The following is a 16,820-nucleotide window of genomic DNA, read 5'->3' as shown; positions in this document are numbered from 1 at the left end:
ATTGTGGTTAGTGCTTTCAGGATATCTTCACAATTCTACCAATTACTATATATTGAATATATAATGTAGGATAGATACTTTCACAATCGGTATTAAGTTGTATCACACAATGCGGCTTCTTTGAGGGTATTTGCATATTTCCTGTGAGGATCTATAAAAATTAAGACTCTATCATTTTGGAAAGGCTTTCAACACCTGAGTCAGTGGCAATGACAAACAACTTGAATTTTTCTGGCAGTATTTTCCAGTCCTTTCCAACTGATATTATAAACCATCTATTCTTTTTCTGCTTCTTTGGGGGATTTTTTTTGTGGAATGTTCTAAACCTTGATAACTCTACTGTTTGCAGTTCCCATGTTTTGCTCTCTTCCTTTTCCAGAACTCTTCAATAGAACTTTCTGCAACAAGGAAATGTTATCTATCTGTGCTTTCCAATATGGTACCCAGTAGCCACATATGGCTATTGAGTACTTGAAATGCAGCTAGTGAGACTGAGAAACTGAACATTTAATTTAATTTAATTTATTTCGATTTAAATTTAAATAGCTACACGTGGCTGTTAGACGTCTACCTTACTGGACAGCTCTCTGCGACAGATAAATGAAAGAGACCAAGGTATTTGGTAAGTCAGATTAATCTTGGGCTTTCAACACGTGAGGAATGACTCAATCCTACAGCATCGTATGTTAATGACTCAGATTCTTTTAGATCAATTTATGACTGAAAATGAATGCAACTCTGGCAGTCAATAAAACATATCTTTTTGGCTTTTGACACTTTATATTAATTACCAACTGGCAAACTTCTCTCTGGAGCTTCTCGTCCTAGGGCAAGCATTATCCATAATAAAAAATGATTCTTAGGGGCTTCCCTGGTGGCGCAGTGGTTGGGAGTCTGCCTGCCAGTGCAGGGGACACGGGTTCGTGCCCTGGTCTGGGAAGATCCCACATGCCGCGGAGCAACTAGGCCCGTGAGCCACAATTGCTGAGCCTGCGCGTCTGGAGCCTGTGCTCTGCAACAAGAGAGACCACGACAGTGAGAGGCCCGTGCACCGCGATGAGGAGTGGCGCCCGCTCGCCGCAACTAGAGAAAGCCCTCGCACAGAAACGAAGACTCAACACAGCCAAAAATAAATAAATAATTAAAAAAAAATGATTTAAAAATTTTTTTCCTCTTTTCCATACGAGAGAATACTAATATATTCAGTTTCTTCGAAACAGGTCCTGGTTCATATAGATGGTGGGACAGGAGAAGTCCTGGTCCAGTCCAGTCCAGCCAAGAGGACTAACTGAAAAAGTTCCCATTTGGCTTCTTGGCCAGAAAGTATGACAAGTATCTTTACAATCCTTTCTCCAGACACCGTATCACTCCTCCTACCCCCAACCAAAAAAGCATATCATACAACTCAGTTCATTCCTGCCCAAATATTTCAAGATTGTTTCATTGCTAGTAAGACGTATGTTTATGTTTCAAAGAGCTCTCTTCTTGTCAAAAATATCAAAATCACCATGGCGTGGAAAGCATCCATGAGATGAATAAAATATTTTATTAGTGCTCGTACTTTTTTTTTTTAACATCTTTATTGGAGTATAATTGCTTTACAATAGTGTGTTAGTTTCTGCTTCGCAACAAAAGTGAATCAGCTATGCATATACATATATCCCCATATCTCCTCCCTCTTGCGTGTCCCTCCCACCCTCCGTATCCCACCCCTCTAGGTGGTCACAAAGCACCGAGCTGATCTCCCTGTGCTATGTGGCTGCTTCCCACTAGCTATCTATTTTACATTTTGTAGTATATATAAATCCATGCCACTCTCTCACTTCGTCCCAGCTTACCCTTCCCCCTCCCTGTGTCCTCAAGTCCATTCTCTATGTCTGTGTCTTTATTCCTGTCCTGCCCCTAGGTTCTTCAGAACCATTTTTTTTTTTTTTTTTAGATTCCATATATATGTGTTAGCATATTGTATTTGTTTTTCTCTTTCTGACTTACTTCACTCTGTATGACAGACTCTAGGTTGTGGGGTTTTTCTGGTTTTTGTTTTTCTCCAGTGGTGTGCTGGACTCTCCCTTCCAGATGGCTGGACTTCTACAAAGTCTTTCTCATCTGTGGGTATCTGCCCAAGACAGCATTCCCAGGTTTTCCCCAACCTTGGCTTAGAGAGACTGTGGAAGTTTTGCTGGCTTCTGCTAGTTCTGCAGTCCATATGGAGGTATGTCTGTCTACTACCAGATGCATAGTGGGTGGGATTTCTCCTGGGTCCCTGGGTCCCTTGTGCTGGATTTCACAACTCCCAAAGAAGTATTTTGTTTGTGGGCGGGTGCCAATTTTTAGCTGTTAAAAAGGAGGACAAATAGGAGGCATATCTTTCACCACCTTGATCCTGACATTACCTCAGTATTTTACGAAGTCAATTTTCCTCAAATTTTTCCATATGTTGAATATTGTCACAGTAAACATTTCAGCAGACTTTTTGGTAGAAGTTGACAAGCTAATACGAAAATTTATATGAATGACAGAGAACCTAGACTATTCAAAAATTTTAAGAAAGAAGAATAAGTTGGAGGACTTTTCCCTGATTTCAAGACTTAATCAAGTTACTATAAAGTTACTGTAATCAAGAAAGTGTGGTAAATTAAAGGTAGTGTATATCCATACAATGGAATTCTACTCAGTAATAAAAATGAGCAAACTATGTTACACGCAATGCTCAAAAGACCCGAACTCCCCAGTGATTTCAGGGAAGTGTTAATAAAGGCAAGGTGGGGGAGAGAGTCACAGGGTGCATGATCAGCTTGTGCACAATTCTCTGATTGGTTGATGGTGAGGTAACAGGCTGGTGTCACAGGGGTTAACATCATCAATCCAGCCAGTCTGGGGGCTACATGATCATGGTCATCATGCAGTTAGCTTCTTCCATCTGGTGGGGATTTTAGTGTCTGTAAAACAACTCAGCAATGTGCATCAGACACCATGTCCTTCAGGGAGGAACTAAAGAATCTGCTATATGGATAATTTATTGTTTAAATTGTTATCAGCCCAACTGCTATTTTTTTGTTGCTACATATTCACATTATTTCAATCATCAATTCTTGAGCCAGCCACTTGTGACTCAGGACAGGCCTGGAATACTAAAGCTTTTCTATAAACATGAGGCAGCCAGAGGAAATGGGGGGGGAGGGGGGGGAGGAGGATCTGTCCTGGGAAGGCCCCAAAGTGTCCTGCTTGGTCTTGGTTACCGATTTTCTAATCTGTTTTATTGACCAACAAATTCTTGTATTAGTTATTGTGGTTTTATAATAAGTCTTGACATAGAGTAGAGTAAGTCCTGCCATTTCATTCAAATTACTCAAGAGTGTCTTGGTTTCTTGACATTTTTAAATACACATAAATTTTAGAATCAGTTTGTCAATTTCAATAAAATCTGTTGGAAATGTCATTGGGATTATACTAAATTTCTAAACCAATCTGGGGAGAATTGACACTTTTATATTATTAATTTTTCCAATTCTTGTATATGGTATATCCATTCATTAATTTATATATTACATAGTTTATCTCTAGATAAATTTCTTATAAAGTTAAAAATATACTTGACCTAGAGATTGTCATGCTGAGTGAAGTCAGTCAGAGAAAGACAAATATCATATGATATCGCTTATATGTTGAATCTTAAAAAAATGGTACAAATGAACTTATATACAAAACAGAAATAGAGTCACAAATGTAGAAAACAAACATGGTTACCAGGGAGGGAAGGGGGGAGGGATAAATTTGGAGACTGGGATTGACATATACACACTACTATATATAAAATAAATAACTAATAAGGATCTACTGTATAGCACAGGCAACTCTACTCAATACTCTGTAATGACCTATATGGGAAAAGAATCTAAAAAAAATTGTATCTATTTAATATGTACAATATGATGTTTTGATATACATATACATTGTGGAATGATTAGCCCAATCAAGCTAATTAACATATCCATCACCTTACATTGTTGCCTTTGTTTTGTGTGTGGTGAGAACACTTGAGATCTACTCTCTTAGCAAATTTCAAGTATATAATACATTATTATTAACTATAGTCACCATGCTGTACATTAGGTCTCCAGCACTTATTCATCTTATAACTAACAGTTTGTATCCTTTGATCAACATCTCCCTATTACTCCCACCTCCATCCCCTGGTAACCACCATTCTATTCCCTATTACTGTGAATTTGACTTTTTTTAGATTCCACATATAAGTGAGATCATTCAGTATTTGTCTTTCTCTGTATGACTTCTTTCATTTATCAGCAAGTCCTCCAGGTTTATCCATGTTTCCATATTGTTGTAAAAGGCAGGGTTTCCTTCTTTGTTAAGGCTGATTAATATATATATAATTATCCATACATCTGTCGACAGTTGGGTTGTTTGTCTATCTTGGCTACTGTGAATAATGCTGCAATGAACATGAGAGTGCAGATATCTGTTTGAGATAGTGTTTTATTTCCTTTGGATATATACCTAGATGTGAGATTGCTGGATCATATGGTAGTTCTATTTAATTATTTAAGAAACCTCCATACTGTTTTCTACAGTGGGTGTACCAATTTACATTCCAACTGACGGTATATTAAGGTTCCCTTTTCTGCACATCCTTGCCAACACTTTTTATCTTTTGATTTTTTGATAATAGCCATCTAACAGATGTGAGGTGATATCATACTATAGTTTTGATTTGCATTTTCTCTGATGATTAGTGATGTCAAGCACCTTTATATATACCTGTTTTATTGGCCATTCTTATATCTTCTTTTGTGAAAAACCTATGTAAGTCTTTTGCTCAATTTTTCTTGGGTTACTTTTCTTATTATTGAGTTGTAAGAGTTATTTTTATATATTCCAGATAAACATCTTTTGTCAGATATATTTATTGTAAATATTTTTTCCCAGTTGATGGCTGGTCTGTCATTCTCTTAAGTGTCATTTGATGGCAAATTTTAATTTTCATGGCATTCAATCTATCCAAATTTTCTTTATAGTTGCTTTTCTTGTATCTCATCTAAGATATCTTGCCTGCCCCAAAGTTACAGGGAATTTCTCCTATTTTCTTCTAGCAGTTTCAGAGTTTTGGGTTTTAGATTTAGGTCTGTGATTCATTTCAAATTAAATTTTATGTATGAGGTAATATAGAGGTCAACATTCATCTTTTTTCTGTAATGATATCCACTTTTGAAAACACAATTTTTGCATCATTGAAGATCAGTTAACTACATATGTGTAGTCTATTTCTGGACTCTATTTTTTTGATCCATGGATCTAGTTATCTTTTTATACTAATACCACACTATATTAATTAATGCAGCTTTGTGATTTGTCTTGCAATTAGGTAGTACAAGTCCTCTAGACTTTTTCAAAATTATTTTTGCAATTCTAGATTAATTGTAATTCTATGTCAATTTTAGAATCAACAAAATATTTTCTAGAAAAAAAAGCCTAGTGGGATTTTGATTGGAATTTCTTTGAATATATAGATAAGTTTGGGAAGAGTATATTTCTTAGTAATATTGTCTTCCAACATGAACATTTGTTTATCTGTATTCCTAAGTAATATAACTGTCCATAATATTTGAATGGTATATTTAAATTTCATTTTGCAACTATTTGTTGCTAACACATAAACATACTATTTATTTTGTATACTGACCTATCTTGAAACATTGCAAAATTTTAGCTGTATTTGAAGCATCCTGGATGATGTGATCTTCTTCCAGAGAGGATTTACTTTTGCAGATGGCTAGGACACGAGTATTTCCAAACCATCCTAGTACCTTGGATATTCATAGTATTAAAAACTGGGCTATAGTTCCTGAAAGGGTGCTTTATTTCCACTTTGACTTTATTCCTAGGATACAGTCCTTTGAAGTTCCAATCCAAAGCCTGAGGATCGAGGGTGACCAGAGAAACTTCCCCTTGGTAGGCTGAATTATAGTTTTTACTCTCTACTAATTTTTTCAGGCTTTTAACCATACTTCTAGAATAAGCAGATGTTGCTAGGATATAAACATCTAAGATGACAAGCTCATTTCTCTGGGTTTCTTTTTCTTGACCCTGTAATTCTTCACTGCATTTTTAGCTCTCTGTTGTCTTCAGATAAATGCTTTTTACATTTTTCCAGGTATGAATAATTTAGTCCACCATTGCCAAAAACTTCCAACTTATTCTTTAAACCTCAACATGAGTAATTCTTCTAGATAATTATCTTATTACATTTGCCTTCTCTGGAGGATCATTTGAGAATTTTGAAGTAACACTTATGCTATATTAACATTCTTGATTTCTTTAAAAAGATATCTCTAAACACGTATCTGTTCTCAATGCTCTACTATTTTAGTACCAAGGGTTACCAAAGAAAATAAGAACTTACCTTTAACTATAATATTTAAAGTTATTTGCCTTCTCTTAGTTGCATTCATAATAATGTATGCATGTACTTTATTTTTTCTTACTATCTATACATATTCCATTTATTTTTGTATAACAATTTTTAAAGTCCATATATCTGTGTTAAGTACAAACTTAGCAACCTCAAAACTAACTGAACTTGGCTTGGCTTTCAACCTCCATTTTATCTGAGGAAAAAACTTAATTTTCCAATTTAGTAAATTATAAATTGTTTTACTCAGTCTTTATGAGGTAAATTCACACTCAATTCTAGAATTCCTCTTTTCCATGTTGCTCTCTCCAAGGATTACAAAAGGACAGCGAAGTTAGGCATCATTCAGGAATTATGAGGAAGAGAGGTCTAGCCTCCGCTGAAGCATACATCCTTGTATGTGATTTTGAGGAAGGCTAGAGTACCCCTTCATTCCACATCTTAGGCATCTTCCCATCTGCTAGAACTGTTGAACATGTCTACACTTTTCTGGTGTGCAGGAGACTCTCAGATCTTTCATGCACTATGTTGCAGTGCATATTTTGTGAGGCCACCCTCAGATCAACTGACCTAGAAATACACCTCAACCATTGTTACTCTTAACACACACGAGGCTAGAAAGGCAACTATAGTTTCCCCAGGCTATACATCCTGTGAAATGAGGCTCCCATATGGGTTTTATGATCTCCCTATCTCTGAAACTTGGCCTGAAGTGGGCCAGAGGATAGAAACATTACACTGGCATCCAGGCTCTCTTTCTTTTTTTCTCCCCCAAACTCCTTTACGTAGTTCAGTAAGTGTTTTTACTCTTTATTCAGCATAGAGAAAAATCAACTTTCATATCAGCAAGTATTCTTCCAAACTCTATGTTTCTAAAATATCATATATGCCCATATTTATTTAAAGAAAAAAACCCCACCTTTCTAAAAATCCATCTCTTGCAGTTAAAAATATTTAAGATTATTGTTTCTGTTTTTCGTTATTTACATTCTACTTAGAAACTCAACAGACTGCTTTGGGCTGAGTAATAATCTACAATTACCCCTGATATCATAAATGCTACTGATTTAATGAATGGAAAGCCTAGGGGCAATGCAAAAAAACAGGAAAAAATTCCAGACTTTACTTAAATAATCGGAAAAATATACATAGTAAGAAAAAAATAATTGGATTTTAATAGAAATTATATGGATCCTTCAACACAGAATACTATGATTCTTTATGGATTTCCCTGGATAATATCAATGATCTCACGGTAAACCTGATGATATACATCTAATCCAAACAAAAAGTCTATATGGTTATAGTAAGAAATAGTTTTATGGTAAATATGGTTTTTGATTTCAGAAAGTAAAATTTTAACATCTTCAGGATCAGCCGACAAGTCACTTTCACCATTCCAAGTTGCAGTTAGCACATTCATGTTTGCCACATTGTACAATGGAGAAGTTGTCTAAATACAAATAAGTAAAAACAAGAGTTTTCAAAGGGAATAATACATAGAAGGTGTTATTTACTAATTCTTTAAATGGTAATTTAAAGTACAATTTGAAAATAAGCTTAATCTAAAATAATTGTTAATAAGGAAGCAATGAGTATAAAAGAATAGTTTATTATAATTTTTACTTAGAAATAAATCAGATACAAATTAAAACTAGAGAGTTTTTCTGCTTCGGAGCATTCAGTCATTCCACAGAGACAATTTCAGTTTTATTTATAAAGAATTAAAATATTTTGATCAAAGTTTTCTTTGCCTTGTATAACTGTCATTATGTTTATCAGTAAATGATAAATATTGGCAGTCAAGGTCAAATATGATTTTATTGAATTTGATCTCTATATTTTACTTCAGACTTTCACACAAGCAAACTACATCAGGCATTAGAGTTTAGCTAAGGCAGAGAAGTATGGTGGAAAAGCATAAATTTTGAAGTAGACAGACTTGGATTCTAGTATTTCAAGACATTTGTCATCATACTCAGACAATTTTTAACATCTTCTCATTAACTTCTATTTTTTCCTAATTATTGTATGTTTTTGTCTTATCTTCCCAAACACAATAAAGTTTTAGGGTCAAGAACTATATTATGCTTTTTACTTCTTATTTAACCAAGCACAGAGCTATGCATATTATAAACACAGTATTTTTCCTCTTGAGGGATGATGAATTATTCTACTGCTTGTCAACTTCTCTAGACTTATCTAAGATATTTGTTGTTAAAATATATAGAAGACATGGAAAAGCCACTTTGGTTGGAAATGAAAATGTGGATCTAAATCAACATGATCTTCATCTACTGGTGCTTCTCACTGTATTATTGTACTCTTGGGCTTTACAGATGAGTCTTTACAGTAAAATCATCTCAATTGATCAGGGAGGGTAGTTTTTAGTTCATACATAATTATGTACCTGATTAAAATGAACGAAGTTCAGAACAGGACTGCCCCAGTCAAAAGCTTTCAAGTGACTAGAATTAAAGAGCTGAAAGAAAAATTTTAAAGTGAAGATATTTATTTTGTTCACTGATGTACACCATAAGCATAGAACGGTACAGGGCACATAGTAGGTGCCCAATAAATATTGTTTCAATGTGTGAATAAATGCAGTTTGATTAGATGTCCCTGGTCTAGCTTCACCAGAAATAAACTAAACCTAAAGATAAGTTGTAATAAATTTTTGAAAATAATTTACCTCAAAACGATTACTTAGTAAATTTAAACACTTTTAAAATAAGTAAGCCCTTAACCAATATTAATAACACTTTAAATGTATCTAGTGTTTATTAAACTTAAAGAACATTCATAATCATCATCCTATTTAATTCTCATAGTATTTTTGTTAGGTCAGAGCATTATTATTAATTATATTTTTTAAATTAAGGAAACTGAATTCATAAAGATTAAATGATCTTGCTCAATGTCACGCTGCCAGTAAGGTTCAAAGAAAGAATTCAATGTCTGGTATTCTGGTCTCAAGCATAGTGTTCTTTCTATATTATCTTGGCTCTCAACATTAAGATGGTATTCACACTGGATTTTTTTCTTCATCAATATTCATTCAACAAATATTCTTGAGTATCTACCTCATGCCACGAACTCTTAGACTTGCAAATAGAAAAGTGAATAAAACTTGCTCATGTTCCTCATGGAGTTCACAATTTAACAGTGGAGAAAGTGTAGTATAGTGAAAGAGTAGGCATTGAGAGACCTGTGTTCTAGTGTTAGTTTTTAGTTTTTTTTTTTTTTAATAGTTTTAAATATTTGGGCAAGTTAAATGATGGGCATGGCCTAGATGATCCCTTGTCTACTGTTCTGAATGAACATTTTCTCATTTTTAAAACAGAAAATAACTGTATTGCTCTGACCATTGCTTAAATTTAGAGGCGCTAATAGATTATATTATTAGCATATATTATAAACCTTAAAGAATCATGCAAATTTTTAATAATTTCATTTTACCCTTCTAAATTTATCATTCTATGGCAACTGCCTGATCCCTAGAATGATGAGATAAACTGTGAGTAGTTTAAATACAATTTTACTAAAATGCACCTTAAAATTTATACCTGACTCCAGTGGAGCATGTTTTGAACAGATGTTCCTGCTGGGTTTTGTGACATATACACATCCACATGACTCTGAAGGGTTAAAAAATTATTTTTAATCTTAGTCCAACCAGAGATGACAATCTTTGATAATTATTAAACTAAAAAATTTTAAGGAAGTTTAATTTCTAATAAATAATGTTAATAAAACATAAAATTATATTTAAATTACATACATAAATGTACTTATTAAAAGTAAATTTTGCATTGCTGTAGAAGCTATTATTGGATTTCTAAGTTATGAGGTCCATCACCCCATACTGAAAACAATCAAAAATGATATAACACACACATACATCTTTTGAAAGCACTAAAGAACTGAAAAGATAGAAAGAAATTACCAGGACAAATGGAAGACAAAAGACAAAGAACCCCAAGACAAAAGCAAAGCGTTGAAGCCACTTTTTCCTTAAGTTTATTTGCCAATCCCAGAAAATTTAAAGTTTCATTTTAAGAACTTAGCTAGTTAAGGAAAGCAAAAATCAGCCCAGGGCTTGCTGAGGACAGTTTGGAGATTTAAAAAGAAATTGTTTCCATGATAAACTGGGGTCCCAAAGTTCTACACAATTCAACATGAAGCTGAATCAGAAATAAAGCAGTGCTCATGTCAATCTGTAATCTAGGTATGCATTGCCTTCATACTCCCTGGGAACCTCAATCAGTGAACAAGACATGGAAGGTCAATGTAATCCCTACCAAAATCTCAGCAAGTTATTTAAAGGATATTGACAAACTGCTTCCAAAGTTTATATGGAGAAGCTAAAGACCCCAAATAGCCAATATAATGCTAAAGGAGAAAAATTGGAGGACTGACACGACACAACCTCAAGACATTATAAAGCTACAGTAATCAAGACAGTGTGGTATTGGTGAAAGAATAGACAAGTAGATAAATCAAGCAGAATAGAGAGCCCAGAAATAGACCCCTATAAATATAGTCAACTGGTCTTTGACAAAAGAGCAAAGGCAATGCAATAGAAAAATGATAGTCTCTTCAACAAATGGTGCTGGAACACTTGGACATCCACATGCAAAAAAAAAAGAAAGAAATCTAGACACAGACCTTACATCCATCACAAAAATTAACTCAAGATGGATCATAGGCCTAAATGGGAAATGCAAAACTATAAAACTTCTAAAAGATAACATAGGAAAAAACCTAGATGACCTTGTGTGTGGCAATGACTTTCCAGATACAGCACCAAAGGCACAATCCATGAAAGAAATAATTGATAAACTGAATTACAAGAACTGGACAAAGTCAAAATTCTGGGTTGTCTGATGACACATTTTCCAAATTACATTGGTGAGAGTTTTCTTCCTTGCATGATAGCTTCTATTCAGTTCTCTGAGTGACATTGGCCTGATTCTAGACACTGCCTTTTTACAAACCGAAAGGTTCTCTTCTGGTTTTTCATACTGCCTACAGGAAAGAAATTCCAAGTCAGACCCTGCCTTCCCCGTAGATCTTGATAGGATCAAGAGGACTGAATCAAACTGAACTATACAATCACTCTTACTGTTCCCATTCACACTGTGTATGAAGTTTTTCACTTCAAACTTCCCCCAACCCTAGATAACTTAGTACACAATCATATTACAATCTATGACACTGTCAACTTTTGTCCCAGAAAGGAGACTCACAAATTTAAAGGCTAAAAAGCCAGAATATAAACTTTCCTAATAGTTCACACAAAAAAAGTTCTCAAAGACACTATAATTACAGTAAATACATCAGTGGCCAAATACACTACCCAAGACACAGAATAAATAAAAAAGGCAAGCAGAAATAAAGATTATATTTATGATTCTTCTAGTCATTCCATGGTAGGTATATAACACTAGATGGACAGAAGAATATGAGTTTTTTTTTTTTTTTAACCTTCAATGGCAGAAAGTACGCTGCTCACACCTTTTGGGAAAAAGGGAGAGAATGGAGTTCATTTCTTCTGTTATGAAGTGTTTCTTTCAAATTTATGTAATTGTCTATTTAGCCTGCTGAGACTCGCATAAGACCTTCTTAAGGTTGGATAAAATCAACATATCCTTGCGGTATGAAAAGATGTTTGGGAATTAAGAGAACACCTCTTTTTCTTTGAACGAATAAATTGGTTCTCATTGGGAACTTTCTTAAAAGGTCCAGGTGCAAGAACCAACTAACTAGTCCAAATGCCACAATTGCTTTTTACCAAATCTGGATTTTTAATTTAATGTGCAGAAAAAACCTTAGAATGAATGCCTACATCTTTAAGAGAATCTATATACAATCAATACAAATGGCCTTGGTAATAGTAGCTCAAGTACCAAAACAGTTTCCCACTCCAGGAATTTTGATGAATGCCACAAGCATATAAGTTAATTGGCAGGCACTAATTCTAATTATGGAAGGATCAACAAGGAAGGGAAAAAGTGTTAGGAACCAGGATATAAGAGGAGGAGTTATGGAAGACAAGTGAATAGAAGACAGACTAAATACATGAAACCTCAGGAAACTAACATTTAATAGCAAAGACTAATAATGATAACCATCACTGCAGCTGCTCTCTGTTCTTTACAGAGATCAAGACAAATATGGAAGCAAAATAATCCCAGCATGGTAATACAAATTAGCTTCATAATGTTGGTATAGTCACAAAATCAGAAAGGCTAAGAATCTAAGTATAAATGGATAAAACATAAAATGATACATGAGGCATAAAGTAAGTACTATTAAGAGCTGCTTTCTGAAAATTGACAAAATACATTTCAAATACAACTTGTTCTCACCATATTTAAGTTCTTCAGGTCATATCCAGCTATCATAAACAAGATATCACGGCAAATGTTATCAAAAATCTTCAGTGGACACAGCTTTGAACCAACAAATCTTTTAAAGGAGGTATTAGATAAGAAGTCTTTGCTGCCAGAAAAAAACTGTAAAATAAATTTACTCATATTTGGAAGACTAAAACAATTAATCAAAAATTGATGTGGTGAGTTCACACAAATACATTATCTCACAGTTTAAAACATTTAAATTAAGGGACAAAACTTGGGAGCAGGATGTAGAGATGATTTGATTAATGGATTTTCTGTCACAATGAGTTGTCCAAAAGTATCATAAGTAAAATCCTATCCATCTGTAGAAACAAAGGCAAGAATCCAGTGTAAATGAAGACAAAAAATTCAAATCATACATGTGGCTGTTCAAACACAGCCAAAACCTTTTATTTTGAAAGCAGAGAATCATTATCATTTTGGGTTATCAACTACAAAAAGGAAGGGAATAACATACGTTGATCACTGACTTCCAGTTGTATGTCATTTTAATTAAAGGGCTTTCTGAGTATTTAATGGAAAAAATTGGCGCTAAGGCAAAAAATATTTTGATTCTTTCAGCTATCTTCGGTATTGTGGAAAATGTTATGAAAGCTGAAAGAAAATAAGATATAAATAAACTATTCTTAAGCAATTACTATCATGTAAGAAATGACACAATGGCGAGTAAGTTCAATAAGCTCTGAACAATTAATTCACTCATTCATTTCTTAATTCATTTATCAAACATTTATTGATCACCCAGTATGAGACATGCATATTGATCACAACATAATGCTGATTATTAGGTTCTAAAATAAATGTGTAGATCGTAAATGAGGATAATTCAGCAATAAATAAGTTTTATAGCACCATAATTTAAAAATCAGAAATAATATTATATATTTGTATAACTGGCAATGGTGAAATGAGGTAAGTGAATTTTTCAGATAGATGAATCTTATACTTTAGGTAAGAAATTCAATAAATGTCAAATTGTTTTAATATTTACTTTTAATTAAAAATTTCCTTGCCTTTTTGTACAGAGGATGCTAAACACTACTTTATATTTTACTGATAATTTAGAGTAATTAATATGACAAATAGTAGTTTTTCCTTTTTTTGACATCTTATCAAGCTAGCTACCTGCACATCTCCTCTATTTTTATTGGCTCTTTTTTCCCTAGGTTTTGAGAAGTCAAAGAAGCAAAGAATTATATATCATATTGCAAGTCAATTAGCTCTGGCACATCACCCATTTTTTTTCTTGTTTAATTATTTGCTAGGATTCTTGGTTCCAGACAACTGAACAGCTGATGAAAATTTGGACTAAAAGTCATGCAAGGTTAATAAACATCAGAGAAAAGATCTATGAGAAATGGGATGAGATTGTTATTTAAAACACTTTTTCTGGTAGAATGTAGAGTATTTCTGTAAGAAAACGATACTCTTCAGACGAGAAAAAATCATTTAATATTGAATATTGGCTTCTATTATAAAATGGACTTTTCTACTTCTAAAGTAGAAAGATTAAGAGTGAACAGGTTTACAATACCATGTAAGAGTGTTACTTTAGGTCTTAGGGAATTTTTTTCTGAACGCAAAGTTGTTACGCATTAGGTAGAAGCGTTAGTATTGTGAGGAGATCAAAGTTCTTTTCTAGTCGTCTTTAAATATAGGAAGGCTTTCTTCAAGTTTGTGCATTTCTTAAGTTTAATTTGTCCTAAATGTAAAAACATCAATATACTTTTAAAGTTTCTTACTCATAAATCTCTATGCTTCATTTTTAAAAGAAAAATAATTATGAAATTTCTATTTGTGGAACAAATGACTTATTACCTCACTGTGATCTTTAGATGGATATCCAACTTTTATACAATTGTAAACAAACAAAACCACAAACAAAACCTTATCTTTACAGTCAATTCTTTGTGACTAGAAAAAACTATGTAGAATTAAAGCAGGATGTAAGCTTCCAGGGCACTGCTACGTGATATTTGTCTCACAATTCTGCTTTGTTTCAATTACAAGTCTAGAAGCTGACCTACATCTTTAAGAAATATATCTACAAACTTTAAAAGTGTAATTAAGTAATAGTAGCAACGATCTTTCTTGCCATACCAATGGTAGTGCCTTGTGAATGGCCTACATAAAATATTTGCTCTTGTTGGGTTTGCTTCACAATGAAATCAATGGAGGCTGGAAGGTCATATTTAGCCATCTCATCAAAACTACAAAAGAAAAAGGAAAATAAAAATTTACTTCCTACTAATGTTATATTAACATTTGAAGATAATGAATAGGTAGATACATTTAAAGCATTTTTCAACTCTCTTTGGGTATTATCAATAAGTTAATAGTATAATGTATCTACTGAGCAGAGACTTCTGTGAGAACACAAAGTCAAGGAAATAAAATAGTCACAAAACAGATTTATAAAGAGGATGCTTGTGTATTCTAAATACAGTGCAGTAGACTAAATATATAGGTTACAGAGTGAAAAAATAAAGGAAGAGTACGGTAGTCAATAAAGTTTACAGCTAAAAAATGAGAAAGAAGCTCAAAATCAAACAAGCACTCTTTAATTTCCAAGGCAAAATTTATATAAATTTTGATGGTCTATTGAAAGCCCTGAGTTGAGAAAAAAGACATGTTTTATCTTATTTAATTCAAAAAGAAAAAAAATGTTCAATACACTTATAAAATGAAACATTACTTGATTTTTCTTATACCTGAAAGCCCAGAATTCTTTGGAATTTCTTTTTAGGTACAAGTGTTTCCTGGACCAAGTAGTCCCTCTGCTGTTTCCCATCCATACATCATAACCAGCATCTGCCAGAAGGAAGCCTAGGCTGTTGTTAGGAAGATTGGAAATCCAGCTGCTGGCAGATGTGAGCAAACCATGTTGCAAGTATACAACAAGCCTCTGAGCTGGAAAAAAATGCAGAAAATTTCTTTTAGAATATTGTAGTGTCTACATGAGTATCTCACCTCAAACTTAATCTTTTAATATATAAATATTAAAATATATAAATCTCAGTTTATATCAGAGTTGTTTAACACAGTTCAGTAATGAATATCTTTCAAATGACCAAGTGGGCAATTAGGTCATGTCATACTTAAACATATAAATTTTTAAGGATACAGAATATTCAAATATATAATAGTAACTTGGGTACTCATATACATTTTAAATAGTATAATACATAAAATATATTTTCTATGATTTTCCCACTTTTTCACTTCATAAAATAATTTTATAATCACATTTTTCACAGACGTAGTCAATAAAGGTTTCATCATTAGAACCACTATTTTAATCACCAGCATTCCCAGAGCTCTGATTTATACTTCCAAGGTTTTTGAGAAGCAACACTTTTTGAATAACATAATGTGTGTTCACTAGTAACTTTGTTTTAAGTCCCAAATTGCCATTCACACATAATCCACTGGTTGGTGGGCAATGAGGATCACATCATTGATTGTAGGTGGAGTACTGAAAGGACCTTGCATGTTGTAGCACTCCAGTGGTTAAATTTTCACCTTTCCTGTGATGATACAGGAAAGGGATGACTGGCTTGTACTGAATCTCTGACAGTGAAGAGGTAGAGGAGAAATAGAATTATGAGGGATGGGGAATTCGGTAGTTGTTGCTGAATGCCAATTATGTGTTTTAAAAATATTTATTTATTTATTTGGTTGCACTGGGTCTTGGTTGTGGCAGGCAGCCTCCTTAGTTGTGGCTCCAGGGCTCCTTAGTTGCAGCTCACCAGCTCCTTAGTTGCAGCATGAGAGGTCCTTAGTTGTGGCATGCGAACTCTTAGTTGTGGCATGCATGTGGGATCTAGTTCCCTGACCAGGGATTGAACCCAGGCCCCCTGCACTGGGAGCATGGAGTCTTATCTGCTGGGCCACCACGGAAGTCCCTCAGTGCCAATGATGTTTTGAAGAGAGAAAATTATAGGCTCAGGGCACTCAATCACCAAAAT

The 16,820-nt window shown here is 33.9% G+C and overlaps 1 protein-coding gene across 3 annotated transcripts in view; it reads right to left on the bottom strand.

Moving 5' to 3' along the window:
* Positions 1-16,820, bottom strand: part of LIPJ (lipase family member J) — a 54,208-nt gene that overhangs the window by 28,544 nt on the left and 8,844 nt on the right. The window contains exons 3-9 of one of the 3 annotated variants that reach the window (XM_082339472.1): positions 15,564-15,762; positions 14,953-15,062; positions 13,310-13,446; positions 12,802-12,948; positions 9,997-10,068; positions 8,841-8,912; positions 5,546-7,883 (exon numbers count right to left, since the gene is read on the bottom strand). In XM_082339472.1, coding sequence (XP_082195598.1) covers positions 7,650-7,883; positions 8,841-8,912; positions 9,997-10,068; positions 12,802-12,948; positions 13,310-13,446; positions 14,953-15,062; positions 15,564-15,762 — 971 coding nt within the window. In that variant the 3' untranslated portion in view covers positions 5,546-7,649. Of the gene's footprint in view, positions 1-5,545; positions 7,884-8,840; positions 8,913-9,996; positions 10,069-12,801; positions 12,980-13,309; positions 13,447-14,952; positions 15,063-15,563; positions 15,763-16,820 lie in introns of those variants that run through there. The other 2 variants (XM_082339473.1, XM_082339471.1) reach the window with 2 other exon arrangements.

The sequence above is a fragment of the Balaenoptera borealis genome (assembly GCF_965194805.1).
Source record: "Balaenoptera borealis genome assembly, chromosome: 10".
Classification (NCBI taxonomy): Eukaryota; Metazoa; Chordata; class Mammalia; order Artiodactyla; family Balaenopteridae; genus Balaenoptera; species Balaenoptera borealis.
The sequence above is the reverse complement of the archived record's forward strand: the minus strand, read 5'-3'. Positions and strand labels throughout refer to the sequence as shown.